Raw genomic sequence first — 16,205 nt, 5'->3', positions numbered from 1 at the left:
GATGGTGCTAAGGACGTTTCTCAATCGATCGATTGATTACATTGAATCTATAAATAATTTATTACGCGGGAAAATTGTCATTTGAAAGTATAGTTGTACTTCTTTTTTCAAATTACAGTTTCGTGAAATTTAAAAATAGAATGTTAATAGACAAATTTACACTTGATATTAATACCATCGCGTAGAAACAACAGGGAGTTCAGTTAAAGTGTACGGGTGCATATTATAGAGCTAGAAAAGCGTTTTTCTCTCTAATCTCAACAACAACCACAAACCGACATCCAAGAAAAACTAACATTTATTCTTTATGCTCACTCCACGAATACTGATCATAGTTTTATCTTAACAATGGTCCAAAAATATCTAACAGCATCCCTAAACGATCAAGTAGAAAAATACTTTAATTATGCCTCACAGAAATCTAGCATGTTTTTTTTTATATTTTTTCTCACATTATTATCATATTATAAGTATATTTTATGTATAACTTTTCAAGTTGAACGGCATCAAAGATCAAGATAAATCGTAGGTCTAAGAGTGTTAAATCTAAACTACTGTGACAATCTCAATAAGTTTTGATTATGTTGCATAATGTTCACGATGAAAATGTCATGAGCACTATTCCTGAATCTCTCGTAATGTGATATAAGGAGTAACATGTAAATCGTCGAGTTATTTATAAATAATTCTTACAAACTAGCGCCGGTTGCCAAGCAACCAATGTGGCGAGTCACCCGTTTCATCATAGACAAAGTACGTCTCTCTAATATCACTAATATATCCGAATTGTTCGTGATTTTTACAAGCTCGAAATTAGCTTCGGTAGCTTAAGTCAATATGTGTCAATTTCATACGTTTCTACTTATACTAATGATATTTCGAATTGTACTTTGTCTTTCGGCTAGCCTCTATCGCTAGTCTGAAAGAGCTCTTACGAAAACAACGATTTACACTCTCCTTGGATTTAATTATTATGTTCACCTGCCTTACTTAACTAATGTTCATAAAATACATATAACAGCGAGTATAACTTTGTTTTTTTAATATTATTGGGGTTCTTTGTTAATTTTCATTGAACATTGTGCACCAGAAATCCTTAACATTTTAACCCTATGATAACAGTTAATACGATTACATTAAACAGACAAGTGAACTTGCAATGCGTTTTATCGATTAACCTTATCATATTACACAGAATATGTTATTAAAAAGACGTATCTGTTTCCTCACATAATGCACGATAATTTGTTTTGAAACGTTAAAGATGGAGGTGTGCTTTTGTTTACAATAAGTATTTTAATTATTTTTGATATGAAATATTTAATTTGAGATCTCGTGTACGTAGACAATAGATACATATTCGCATGTAGCGTCGTAGAAAAATATTTATCAATATAGATACAAAAATAACACCCCCATGTTTGTATTTACACATTTGAGTACTACAATCAAGAACTTTGGTGTCGATGGTTACCGGTGTAACGATCCGTTTTAATGTCACAAATACGTCTTTCTTGTCCAGTTTTCCGGCCGCAACTACCGTCAGTTTGATGTCCACGCAAGCAAAATGTATGCACAACACATTCACTCCCTTGTCGATGATATAACAAACGCCCTGTAGATGTGAATCAAAAACTGGAGTAAGTCTAAAAAGTATGTAACAGACGAATGTCTTACATTCTAAACAAATCCAAGTCTAAATGTAGCATTTTTAAGATTTATTATTCATTGTAAAAATAAACATTTTTCAACATCAAACGATCGACACTTACGATGAATTTGTATTACATTATTATGTATATTACAAACGTATTTATGCTAGTGGCAGTTATTTACGCTCTTGATAAAGTAGTATGCGACGGCAGAAGTTCTTCATTGCGTAGATAAGAGAATACGATAAAAATGTATTCCATATCGAAATCGGACGTTCATTAAATTCTCTGTGTACCTTACGATGGTCTCACATTATTCGATTCAGTCGGACGCCTTGGGCACTACACCAACACTTTGGAAACGCGCCATTCACAACGTACATTCGCACAGGACAATCGTCCGACTGAACCGTATAATGTGTGACCGCACTTATACGGGGAACAGAATCACTTCGTACTATATGGCTTCGTACACAGCGGCTCGATTTTTTGACGCACATATAATATAGTCAAAGCTCATGCAATTCATTAACATACGTTTACAATTACAAATGAAGTACCATGCGGTTAAAATATATTGATAAACGTCCTAATAATTATTACATTATAATAGAAACAATAAATGAATAATAAAACTGTCCGATACTCCTTCCATCGCCCAAATATATGTCCACGGAAAATCTCCACTCTGTCAAATTACCAACTAATCACTTGCCCAAGAAATACGCAACGAAAATTTCGATTCAAACTGTACCGAGGGTCCAGAGGGTCGAGAGGAATAGTCGAAATGTTCAATTAAACTAAACTAAAAAAAAATAATCAATACATCAGGCGCAAAATAAAATATAATTTAAGGGGTCTCCCAGAACGCGTCCACGTTTCGACTAGTTACCTCACAAAATTAAAAAGCAAATTGTACAGCTGAAATCATTAGGAACATACATCTGACCTCTCTGAGCAACTTCTTGAAAATACCGTTCAAGAAATTTAAAATTCTATACTAACATACTTATCACAGGTTAAAGGGGACAAGAGAAAGTATTAGTGTTCTCTCAATACAGTACATTGCATAGTACATAATATAAAAAAAAAACTAAGAACTTACGATGTACCAGCGCCGGCCGCGAGGCGAGTGGCCGTGCGGCACACCGGCCGAAACTAAATCGTTTCAAACTAAAATTAGTATAAATTCTAAGCCCATAAGCCCCACACGAGGGGCGGTTGAGATCGGTACCTTATCTATAACAATAATAACATGCGTTGACTGGCGGTGCTCAAGCGCTGAAGCCGACTAAAGTACGTAAAGAGCACATAAGGCTATACCCTCACTTTGGTTGTCGCGGAACACTCGAGCATACGCTGAATAAATCGGTCAGGTTCAATCTCCCAATAATAATTAGTTTGACAAAAATAGTAGTCATCGAACCTGTCCGATTTACGCATCCGTGATGATACTAATACTGCCCTCGGTGTGGAAGTAACAACGTCCATTCGCATCACACAATTGAGGGCATTACACAAAGGCGAGTTTTACAATTGCACTCGCCTGACACTTCATCACGAAGGCTCCAGCCGGCGGCGAGCGTTCATCTTTCCGTTCACAGAGAAGACCGCGTAGCCCGTTCAGTTATAGCCGTGAAAGAACACTCATGGTGCAAATTTGTCCAATGTTTTCACTCTGCACGGTGCCGCTTCGTGTTTCGAGCGGAGTAATTGACGCATTGGATAGTCAGGGGCGGTGAGTGGCGCCATGGCTGGGAGCCTTCACGAGGAGTGGGAGCGAGCGCCGAGCGGTCCGCTGTGGCCCGCGAGCCGTAGGCGGCCGCGGACCGCCGCCTAGTCCCACCCGTTCTCCTTCACCATATGCGCCAGTTCGATTATGAACTTGCCCTCCTTGTATTTCTGACTTGATTCGAACGCGTGCTCCTGCAACAACAGATTTATCATTTAAAGTATTTGCGGTTATTCGTTATGTAAAGACATGTGTATTTTCCAAAGATTTTCTATTAAGTAGACATGCATAGACAATAAAAATAAAATGTAAAGGTGTAGTGTTGACCGTGCAGAAAATGAAAGAATCTATTAATTTTCGTGATTATATAATTGCGTGGGTTTTTGTATAATCAAAGACTCATTTAAATTATTACATTTGCTGTTGACAAACTTATGGACCACTACAATGTGACTCAATACAAATACTTTTCCATAGAGAGCGCGTAATCCAAAAGTATTATATTTTTATTTTAAGGGCTTCGTTCTCTATATAACATTAATGAAACATAATTCAATATATTTATGGCTGTTGGAATTTCTATTTATTTGATATCAAATGAAGACAGCGGACTAAAAGATATATCGATAAAATAAATCATTAATTAGGCATTAAAATATCTGCGTTCTTGTTTTATAGACCACAATTGTTTTTTTCCGACGGCCCACTGATCTACATTTTTTTTGCCACATAATCACTTGGGCTTTCATTTTTAGGTCGATGTTATCTAAGACACACATCGCTATTTTTCCAATAAATAGTGATGTTTTCATAACATCGATGAATATAGATCATCCCTAGTTAAATTTGTACAATTAAATGAAATGGATTCATTTCAATCATGGTTACCCAGAGTCAATGCCAGAAGCTAGTTAATTATATAGAACACTAGCTGTACCTACCCGCGACTTCGTCCGCGTAGAATTTCTTTTCTTTTCTAAAATGAAAGAATTTTTCGAAAATGAAAGTAGCCTAAGTTACTCCTTATTTGATAAGCGGTCCAGCCATTTTAGTGATTAGCCGGAACAAACAGACGGATAGACAAAATTGTAAAAAATGTTATTTTGGTGTATGCTGGTAATAAAAAACGGTTACTTCAATATTACAAACAGACAATCTAATTTTATTTATATGTATAGAACTATAGATTAAGAGTCGAGACTAGACGTATAGTCAAATATTCGACACATTCGGTGTCTAAGTCTATTGAATACAAGTTTATCTTTACATATATGATACGATATACATATATATATGTGTATACATTTGTTTGAGGTCATTATCAGAAACATGGACAATTGCGTCGTGGCTGTATGAACTAGAATCGATAATAAATTAGGGATGTTACATTCTGTGTAAAGAAATTAATTATTTAATATATATAGTCTTTAAAAATAGATTATTTTATTAATTTATTATGAAAAAAATATAAAAAAATTACGTTCATTTAGCATTGAAAGCGACGTAGGTTTATGATATTGCTAAATACATTGAGCCATAAATAAATATTTAATATTATGTAAAAGAATTGCTTTTAATTTACGCTTAATGTTTTTGTTTTTTAATATTATCTCGTACCTTGGTGGGTACTAGATGGAATCGAGAAACTTGAGAATTACGCTTACCGTAATATATATACATATATATTATTGCACCTAGAATTCGCAATCATAAAATCATTTACAGACAATTCGAACAAAGGAAGACTTATCTCTAGAAAATATCCTTTCTAGTCAACCTAACACTATGTAATTGGTAGTAATGTTTAATTAACTAATAATCGACTTTTCTGTAATCGATTATTATTTCACATGCCTAATTTTTGGGCACCGTGGGATGTGGGTGGTCCTTATTTTAGGTCACCACTTAATTTCGAATTTTTAAACCACAGTGAAAAAGTCGACTGAATAACAAATCAATTATTAATTACTCGACTTATTGGGATATTAATCTGGATCAATCAAATATTCCGAATGCTTTAAATCGTATTTTTTTATTGTAAATAATCTATTATTTACATCCCTGTAAATACTGAGTTTAATTTGAGACGGAGTAGAAGGTGACAGGGTCGTGAGGGCGTAAGGTCGGTCAATCATTGTATTACTGCGACCGATTACTGATTGCTGTTCTCTAATTAGAGTTTAATTAATATTGCGTAATTTACACTTGTAGGTTATGCGTTCTCAAGTATAGTAATGTTAAGCAAATAACATAGTTCTTTGCTCAAAGAACAGCCTTTAGACAAAGGGTGTTTTTCTAGAGGTTGACTGTACAATGTCATCTGAGTAGGTACTTCTATCATACTTATTTCTGCCGTCAAACTTGCTTTGTTTCATATATTTTATAGAAATAGGTTTATTATGAGTAATTTCTTTTCCTCACTTAATGGATTTATATTATTTTATTTAATTCCTCCACCATTAGCATGTGTATGACCACAAATATTCAGTGCGGAAACCAGTCCGCCACTACTGGAAGCGTCAAGACCTTTCTAGTAATCAAATGACGACCGTTATTAAATCTACACCCATATTTCGCCACTGAACAAGACATCATTAGGCAAATAATATAGCTCAGATATAGCTTGGAAACTTAGTATTGACTGTCCGGCGACCAGACGACTCCAAGCGTAATCTGTCCCATATGTTAATGGTAGCGAAATAAAATAAAATAATATAAATCCATTAAGTAAAGATATGTTCCAGTTTAAAGGGTGAGATGTGGTAGTAAATTTTAAGGGTATGGAAGCATAACCTCAATTTTTAAGAATTTACCGTCTGGTCCCACGGACTACAAAAACATTATGATATAAGTGGTACTACATAAGCTCATATAATTCATCTTTTAATTAGGTTAAATAATTGCCAAATTTGTATTTACCTAAAACACACTTATTTAAAAGAACAACACGCTAGTTTATGTTGATTGTGCATGCCTAATCCTTCTTAATTGTGTTACTTAGAGTAACATTTATTTAAACGAGCGACACAAACGTTTCTTCCTCGTACTTCTTGTGATGAGACTGCGTTCCGAATTAGTGGTAGAATAAAAAAAATTACTATTCATAGAATTCATATCATTAGAATAAAGATTATTTCTAGACATATTTTTTAACTAAGATATAAAATTATGAGCCATAGAGTTTTTAAAATAAAATAATATAATCTACATCGACGTGAAGTCATTGTATTTTCCATATTTATATACATTTTACGAGACTTTTCCGTTTATTAAAAATTCTAGACACGTAAAATGGCAGATAGATAAGATCAGGCAATGTAATCTCACGAATATAATACTGATGTGTACGTGTAAGTACAATATAAATATACAAGTATAATATAAAACAGTAACGACCAGTTCATATGAGTCACTGGATTTTTATGTTCTATTTTAACTACGTAACATAACAGACTTTTTTTATTTAGTGCGTGGTCATATTTTTTTAGATTATAATGAATTGATTGAAACGAGTGCTCACTCGTCTGTGCTAACGGTTTACGCTGGGCACCAGTGGAGGATGATAAGGTGAACATGTGATCAGGTCCACCAATTCAGAGTCGCTCAAAGAACAATGAAAAGAGCTATGCTTGGAGTTTCTCTAAGGGATCAAATCCGAAACGAAGTAATTCGCCAGAGAACACCGATATAGCTTTACGACTTTGCAAGTTGAAGTGGCATATGGCTGGTCATATTTGTTTCGGAACCAATGGCAGCTGGAGTAGACGTTCTCTCTAGAACAATTCTTCTCCAGCGACCGCTCCACCAAACTGAGATAACTGGCTTGAAGTTTAATTATAAATGGCTTACATATTTCCAGCCCAGCATGGTCTTGCAGCACTCGCAGTATATATCGGCGACGGCGTGGAGCCCCGTCAACAGCACGCGCTCCTCTGCCGGACCGCACCCAACGTTTACACTGGAAATAAAATAACATTCTTATTTAGACTTTATAATTGGTAATAAGGTAGTATGTATAATAAATCGTAAGCATACATTTGTCTGTCTATTTTAGCTGCCAAGCTTCAGCTGTTTAGTTTGTAAGCTATGATTTGATTGCAGAGCTAGATTAGGCATTGAAATTACAGGATAAGATGCATGACATCTTAGTCCTTTCAACGCCTGAGTAGTACATTCAGGCGTTGTAAAAGTGCAAGTATGGCACTTACTACTGTGTTGTTCGTAATGTTATTGATGCATAATGGACTAAGGTTGCCAGTGCCATCAGAGCAGTCAGCTTGTTTGGCAGTTCAATTAACCACATATAACGCGAGTTCGAATTCTCGTACGGTACAAACATTTGTATTCATGAGTATTGATTGTATTGGTCTGGGTATTTTCTATGTATATTGTGTATGTATTTACAAAAAAAATGTATCTAAGTATATCTATCAGTTGTCTAGTAGCCATAACACAAGCTCTGGCTTAGCTTGGCACTATACAGCGCTGTGTGACATCAACCTACCTAACATTGGGAAAGATGACCAAATGTATGTACCGCTAAATTGTAGTATTAATTTCTTTGATTTTATTAGATGCGCATCTATCAGGTATATTGTTATTATTTATTCATTCATAATTTGTCTCTGGAACTTGCCATTTCTCACGATTTTCCTTTAATCTCTCTAATTGTTTATATGACACGACTCCAACCTTTTCGTTTTCGTTTCCGTATAATTGAATCGTGAAATTGAAGTCGTAACGGTAGTTAGGTTTCCTCACTGAATATTTGTGGTCTCACAAATGTTAATTGTAACGGAATTAAACAAAATAATATATATCCATTAAGTAGTGATATAATTGAGTTTATTACGAAACTTGCGAATAACAAAATTTGATATTCAAACAGCTATGCCCTGCGGTTTCACCCGCTAATTAAAGTAAAGAGTCGTGTAAAGAAATTCTTACAAAGCGTTTGACATTTAAGACACAGTAATACAAGGTGAAGGTTTTGAAAGGTCAAATCAAATATGGCTCATATTTGAAGACTCCGCCCCTGAGGTTAGATACTTAAGTCGTTCTTAGAAGAGGGGTTCTAATTTAACCTCATTATTTTGTATGTTATTTTTGTACGTACTGTCTAGTTACTTATTATGTCAACTCGAATAACATCTAAATACCTAAATAATTGGTGGACTGGAAATAATAGGCCTTTTGGGTTAAGTTCGCCGTTGTACTAATTATTTTTTTAAGGCGTTGTATTATTTATATTAAGTTATATTAGTGTACCTGTTTTTATTGTTACCCGTAACTTTGTCGGCGTAATATTTAACTTTTTTTTTTTATTAAAATCTATAAAATTTCTAAAGTAATAGTAGCCTAGTTTACTCCTTACACCATTAGTTTATCTGCGAGTGAAAATCCCGTGAAAATAAATCTAACCGTAATAGACCTACATGAATATATAATAGATATTTTGATTTTGATTAATACTTTTGTATAAGTATAAACTTTCACTTATAAACAGACACTTCAATATTCTAGTATATACAAATATACAAGAATGATGATATGCTCGAAGATTAAGCTCAGATATGATGGCTAATAGTGACTGATGTATAACATACTGTATGACCATATAGTGACATATCCAAATAATGGGATGAAAGCCAGGTAATGATCGCTGTACATAAAATATGACAACCAAACGTCATGTGTCTCTCCTTATAAAGTAGAATATAGTATATTTTATCGAATTAGGTGTTATTTTGGGGAAGTCCATTTAATTACTACCATTAAACCAAAATATAGATCTAAAATATACATATACAGAAATAAATATATTACTTATATTAATATTTATTTTATTTAACTTCAATGCACAAAAATAATGTGTACCTAAGTATAAAACTTAATTTATAGCGCAAGCAATTCATACAAAAACACCTTCTCCTTCATCTCACATCTTACTTCTTGAAGGCAGTCAAGGAATCTGCTTTATAAGCTGATTCAGATAGAAGGCGTTTCTTTTCAAACCTAAGTTTCAGTTTGTGTGATATGGCAATGAAATTATACGTTATGTTCTTAGTGTACTGGTTATGTTATAGCCAATAGCCTCTTATAAGGTAGGTCGTCAGCTTGTGTAGTATTCCAAGTACATATAAAACTATACTCACACAGAATTGAAGAGATACGCGCGCCCCTGGCTGCCTTGAAACGACTGAAAAACAATAAAATTTACATATTAATAAAAACAATAATAACCGTGGAAATAAACACAGCGTCATCTAGTCCTAACTTAAGCAGAGCTTATGTTATGGGTACTAGACAACAGTCAGAACACATTTTTTGTAAATACATAGGTACATAATTTACATATAAATAATATAAATACTAAAACAATCAAGAAACAAATTTCATTTATTATTTATAATAATATTAAAACCTGATTATTTATCTGCGTCAAACATTTCAATTATTGTCCAATTATATACCTAGTGCGTAAAGTAAATAAAAAATAGGTATAATCATTGTATAAAAATAAAAGGTTCATGACTACGGGTCATGAATCTTTTATTTTTATAACAACAACTTGTTTATTATATTATACGTATGTATATTCTGTGGTTTAGGCGCCAACAGATAGTAAATATATTCACTTTTATGTGAATATAACTTTAATATTAAATATATAGCATATACATATAAATATACGGCTAGCTTATATCGTAGAAGGTGTTTCTATATGTATCTTAAGCTGACGGTCCACCTGATGGCATGCGGTAACCGTCGCCTATATACATGAACATTATGGGCATCATGTGACACCTGTGATGACGCTATGTACGTATATATTCCAGAGGTCTGAGAAGTAAAATGGAAAGCGTCAGAGATATTATAAGGTGTCAGAGATAATATAAGGCGTCAGAGATAATAGAAGGCATCCCACCTTGGATATAAGCTCGTCATGGCTGGCCAGGTGCGCGCGGCAGTGTATACAGCTGTAGGTGCGATGCGCCGGCGGCAGGTACGCCTGGAAGGTCTTGACTGGCGTGCGCGCGGCCGTGGCTCCGCCGCCGCTCTCGCCTGCCACCCCGCCACGGTTAGTGACTCCGTCACGCATGAGTGCCTGCTAGCTACCAACATACACCACCGTCAGCCCCTGCCAGGCTGACGGGGACGCCCTAAGTGCACTATGGACAACCGCGATGGAGATTTTAATTGGCGAAACTCTCTATTAGGGACCATCAGAAATAACGTCTCTCTAATTTAATTATTATTCGACTGTCGTTGTCACAGTTGGTCACGTTTGCGCAACTGTCCCCTCTAGTGTCACGTCACATATTTTGCAATCCGCTAATAAAACAGTAGATGAATTGAATTAATAGTTTGTGTTATTATTTAATTTATTTATATTATTTTGTTTAATTCCGCTATCATTAGCATGTGTAAGACTACAAATATTAAGTGCGGAAACCTGACCACCGCTACTGGAAGCGACCTTCTCTAGTGGTGATCAAATTCCGTTATTGACTCTACACCCATATTGCGACACGTGTTGACTGTTCGGCTTCCAAGCTATATGTTATCACACATGCTAATTGTAGCAGAAATAAACAAATTAATATAAATCCATTAAGTAATTAAATGGACTGGTAAATAACACTTAATTCGATAAAATAAATAATTCGTGTGTTACTATTACGTAGATATATGTGACGACACAAAAGTTTGCGGATTTCCCACCCTTGTCACACTTTGTCAAGGGGGTTGACAAAGTGTGACATAGTGTCTCCATGTGTGACGTAATTTATGAATGGCCGTTAACTATCTTTACATTTGAACCGGTATACTTCTAAGAGAAGAATAGCAGAATAGCAATCTCAACCGCGGTTTTTCTATGTATAGTGCGCGTGGGGCGTTAGTACCAGCACTCATGCGATATTACGACTTTCAAAATTGATATTCAAAACTTTTTGCATTAAAATAAAGGAAAAACTGTAATTTCATTCTGGAGAAGTTTAAAGATTATTATTTAGACGGTCGCCGTTTCTTATTTGTAGTCAATTAAAACTTTAATGAATTGAAATTTATGAATATTTAGAGTCTATTAAGGGTGAATATAAAGAAAGAAACGGTAAGTGGAATAGATTAAGGTGCAAGGTGATGAGGTACTTTACGTAAATGGGCAATGGCAACGAACTTAGCGATCCCTGCCCCCTGTGTCCACAAGCGTGTTAAGTGAACGACCTTGTTGTTATCCACGTGTTAAACAGCCTTCAAGGCAATGTGGATGTATTATTGGGCAATTGAAAAGGTTTTTCGTTTTCCCTTTGGTTGCATTCAGTTGGATTCCGTCTTTGATTGCTTAGATTAACATAATACCTAGCAATTACAATTGCTTCAGCTTGCGTATTGCTGGTATTTCGATGTTTAATACAGAATTACAAATTACAATACTTAATAATATGAGTATCTTTTCTTTTAAAGTTACTACAAAGTACTTTAAAGGTTAGACACTCAAGTTCCTTTATTATTTATTTATTTCATATTGTTTTGTTAGGTTTTTATTTTATTTTTAAATAGCACTTTCACTAGGACTTAGCTGAAAATCAGTTTTTGCTCCTTGAGTGATTCTCCTCTGAGCTATGAGCCATTTTGTATTGCTATAGCACACACATGCAAATTTACACATATTGTATCCTACAGGTTTAAATAATTTGTATTATTGCATACTACTTGTAATTAAGCCTATATGTGTGTAATTTTCTACCTGTCTTGTTTTTTTTAGTAATAATGCCTTGTATAGCTGTGCCCGCGGGTTCGCCCGCGTTAATTTTCAATATAAAATATAGCCTACGTGTTATTCTGATGCATAAGCTATTATATAATATTATTGTAAAGTTTCATCAAAATCTGTTGAGTAGTTTTTGCGTGAAATAGTAACAAACATTCATGCTCACAAACTTTAGCGTTTTAATATTATTAAAATAATCTTATCTTAATAATATTATAAATCTATACGAGTATAAAATTGTCATGTCACAATGTTAGTTACCATACTCCTCCGAAACAGCTTGACCGATTTTATGAAATTTTATATACATATTCAATAGGTCTGAGAATGGACTACTATTTATTTTTCATACCCTAAGTGATAAGGGTTGTTCAGTCCTGACATTTTTTTAAATTTATTGGATTAAACAATTTTTTTTATAATGTGGCATTAAAAGTATATACCACCCTCAATTTTCACCCTTATATCAATTTTCAGAGATATTAGTGCTTTAATTTATATTGCAAAACAACATTTGCCTGGACATCTAGTTTTTTTTGGACTACTCTAATGCTATTGGCCGCAGCTGGCCTTTACAGCTTCACCGGACGATAGGGGGCGAGTGCAGATAGCATTCCAAAGCCGCGGAAGAACTTATGGAGCGGCTGAAAGCCAACTCCCACCTGACAGATACGACCGCTATTGGATCGAACCTCGGCTCAGGCCGTCGTAATTTCGTTCCCCGTTTAAATTGGACGGGATAGCTAGTACATATATAAAATATGTATGTAGAAGTACAGACCTGCCTGCCGCGAGCAGCAAGCGCCCGCCGCCCACATGAGCCGCGCAAACCGTCCGTCACCTGTCGCGCGCGCTGCACCACCGCGCCGCGCGCTCTCTTGCTTTACCCGCCACCCTCTGTGGACAAACAGAATCATATTTATTCATATATTTAGGTGTTATTAACCACAAAAACACTAATATTTAGTAATGGTAATAGTCTAGTCTAAAAAGTAGTAGTCTAAAAATGGTTTCGCGCGCTCTCACTCTCACTAAACCCGCCACACTCTATGGAGAAATAGAATGACATTTATTCATATATTCCTTTATATATTTAGATGTTATTAACCACAGAACACTAATATCATAATAGTATTTATATATATCCTCTATGGACAAACAGAACATTTATTTATATATATCTATATAGTAGTATATAGTAGCCATATCATTGTGCATATAAATCTTAACACATAAGTTCTAGTGGAGGGGCCTGGTGACCCGTGACACAGGTTCTTCAGATACCTAGTACAGGCACCAGTTTTCCAGAAATCTATATTTAACCATGGAATTTTACACGGCTCAAAGGCTCTGTTTCATTTTTTGTTGGAGCCGCAAAATTTGGAGAACCGACCCCGCATTTAGTGGGACAGAACTAAGAGGAAGAAGAATAACAATACATACCATGTTGCTTTACAGTGGAAATACTGTAAGTGTGAGTGTGAGTGACCCTAACATTAAAATCTAAACTAACAAAATACACGACAAAATGTGGTTAAATAAAATATGATAAAAACTGTCAATATAATAACAATATGATACTAAACACGTGCAAATATTTTTAGCACACGTTTAAAAATTTCAATCCAACAGTAGAGCAGAAGAAAACAGAAAAGAATGTATAAAATTTCTTAAAGAAAGTTTACAATATCACAGTTCAATACTAAAACCTTAAGATATAACTTAATTGAACATAAACCAAACGACTTGCAGTCGCTGTAGTACCATTGATCAAAATCGAACAGTAGAGCAGAAGAAAAGAAAAACAATGTATAAAATTTCTTAAAGAAAATTTAGAATTTCATATTGCAGTACTAAAATCTTAGGATATTTTTAAGCTTGAACCAGACGACTTGCGGTCGCTGTCTAGTGCCATTTACGGCACCATTCATTATTTTGTTTCTGTATAGAACGAACACATCACTATAATGTGTGTTTGTGGTTTACCGACTGCAAAATTGTCTATTGGAAAGTCCATTAAATTATTGGATACTACTGTTCTGTGGCCGTATATATAATGCATATGTTACCTACACCAACATTTTGTTACATTGGTGAGTGTTTTTTTGAAAAGTAATGTAAGGAAACAGGGGGGGGGGGGGAAGAAGATTATTTACTCATAAGTATTCGGTTCACTAGTCCATATTACTATGTGGACTAGTGTGTACTTCACACGATTTCCCCTGGAAACCATCGTGATAAATTCCTGGTGAATTTGCCACAATGGGCTAACTGACCTGACCACATATTCATCATATTATCCTCCACTGGCGCCCCGCCAGCGTAGACCATTAGCGCAGGCGGGTGTACGCTTCCAATATCATTCTTAAAAAAATATAAGGAAACACTAAGAGGCAACTATTTAAAAACACTTAATTTAAATTTTATTGTTAGAGTTTACTCAGGTGCTACAGGACTGTTATTAGCTATTTCCACTGTAAAGCTACATGTTCTATATTATTAAAGATATAGGATAATCGTGTATATGTTTGTGTGTATATTTTTAATCAAGTCGGATGGGGCCGACGGACTAAAATATAGCTGTTATGCTTCAAACTACGTTTCACTGATAAAAATAATAATTCTTTGACCTTTGATATACGAAGGATGTTGACACTCGCGACGATAATTATATTTTGTGAGGTCAAAACTTTATGACGGTATTTTATCTATGTTTTGTAGGCTCACACTCACAACAAAATAGTTATAAATTAGTATTCTGAAAAGAATATAGTTTAAATTATAGTAAAGAAACCAAATTAAAAGGCATCGAGTAGTTTGGGTTAAATATATGAACAAACAGACATACAGACAAATATCAACAACAAAATTTAATACAAACTTTTGTGATATATGAAATCTACCGCGATTTCAAAAAGTATTTTCGTCTAATAAACACTGGCAAGGAACTCGATTTAAAAATAGATTCTCTAAAAAAATAAGAATAAATTTTAAATTTCGAATATGAAAACAAGTGATGCTGTTTACAAGTCGTTGAAATGAAAAAAGGCGTAAATCCCAAACAATTCTAAGTTGGATAGGTCGTTATTTATTCATAGTGTGGGCACAGCTGTTGAATAAAACAAAAGATTGATTGTTAATCACAGGACGGTGTTATTTGTGTTCATGTACGTGGAATATTTTATTGTGGCGATGCATTATTTACGAATAGACGGAGGGTGACTGGAGACATCTTATATAGGATGTAACTTAAGATTGAAAAGTATAACAATCATAAGATTTTAAAGATATACATGAAGTTGTTTATCACCTCTATAAAATATAGAGATGGAAATAGGAATATTATTTTCTAATGCTCATGCAAGCTAACAAAAAAAAAAATAACGTCATTTCATAATAAAAAAAATCACGAATAGGTCTAGCGGTTTAGCACATCGCCCTACTTCTAATGATCGCGAGTTCAATTCCTCGTACGGTGCAAACATTTCTTGAGTATGATTTTTTGTATTGGATTCCGGTGCTTTTTATGTATTGTGTGTATATCAAAACAAAAAGTTTTCATCCGTTTTCTAGTACCCATATTACAAGGTCTGTTTAGCTTGCGACTAGATGGCGCTCTGTGAATCGTACAGAGTTAATATTATTAATAAATTATAATATTTTTGCTTAGCTAGATTTTTAGTTATACTTTCTTTTTTGTTTTTTTTTATTTGAGTAAATTATATTTTACTTAAAACTTAGGTAGATTTTTAGTTGATAGTTTTTGATATTTTTTTGTATGAGTAAATTACTACTGGCTTCGTAAGTTCGTATACACAGCTATACTTTATCATTACATATTTCGTATCTAATGATTTTATCATAGCTGTATATCCGAAAAAGTCGTGATTTAACAAAAATGTATCAAGTACATATATACACAAATCGACTTTGTTTTGATGAATAAGAATCTTTTATTGTATTGTTTATACAATATCAAAACATAGAGCAAGAAGGATAATAACAACAATTAATTACATAATTACTCATAAACGTAACGTAACGT

At 34.3% G+C, this 16,205-nt stretch overlaps 1 protein-coding gene across 3 annotated transcripts in view; it reads right to left on the bottom strand.

The window, feature by feature from the left end:
* Positions 1–1,000: 1,000 nt before the first annotated feature.
* Positions 1,001–16,205, bottom strand: part of LOC131850322 (protein yippee-like) — an 82,542-nt gene continuing 67,337 nt past the window's right edge. Inside the window, exons 3-7 of one of the 3 annotated variants that reach the window (XM_059200560.1) lie at positions 12,942–13,057; positions 10,313–10,449; positions 9,540–9,583; positions 7,234–7,342; positions 1,001–3,578 (exon numbers count right to left, since the gene is read on the bottom strand). In XM_059200560.1, coding sequence (XP_059056543.1) covers positions 3,489–3,578; positions 7,234–7,342; positions 9,540–9,583; positions 10,313–10,449; positions 12,942–13,057 — 496 coding nt within the window. In that variant the 3' untranslated portion in view covers positions 1,001–3,488. Of the gene's footprint in view, positions 3,579–7,233; positions 7,343–9,539; positions 9,584–10,312; positions 10,500–12,941; positions 13,058–16,205 lie in introns of those variants that run through there. The other 2 variants (XM_059200702.1, XM_059200625.1) reach the window with 2 other exon arrangements.

The sequence above is a fragment of the Achroia grisella genome, unplaced genomic scaffold (genome assembly GCF_030625045.1).
Source record: "Achroia grisella isolate CSIRO2021 unplaced genomic scaffold, CSIRO_AGI_Agris_v1 utg1061, whole genome shotgun sequence".
Classification (NCBI taxonomy): Eukaryota; Metazoa; Arthropoda; class Insecta; order Lepidoptera; family Pyralidae; genus Achroia; species Achroia grisella.
The sequence above is the reverse complement of the archived record's forward strand: the minus strand, read 5'-3'. Positions and strand labels throughout refer to the sequence as shown.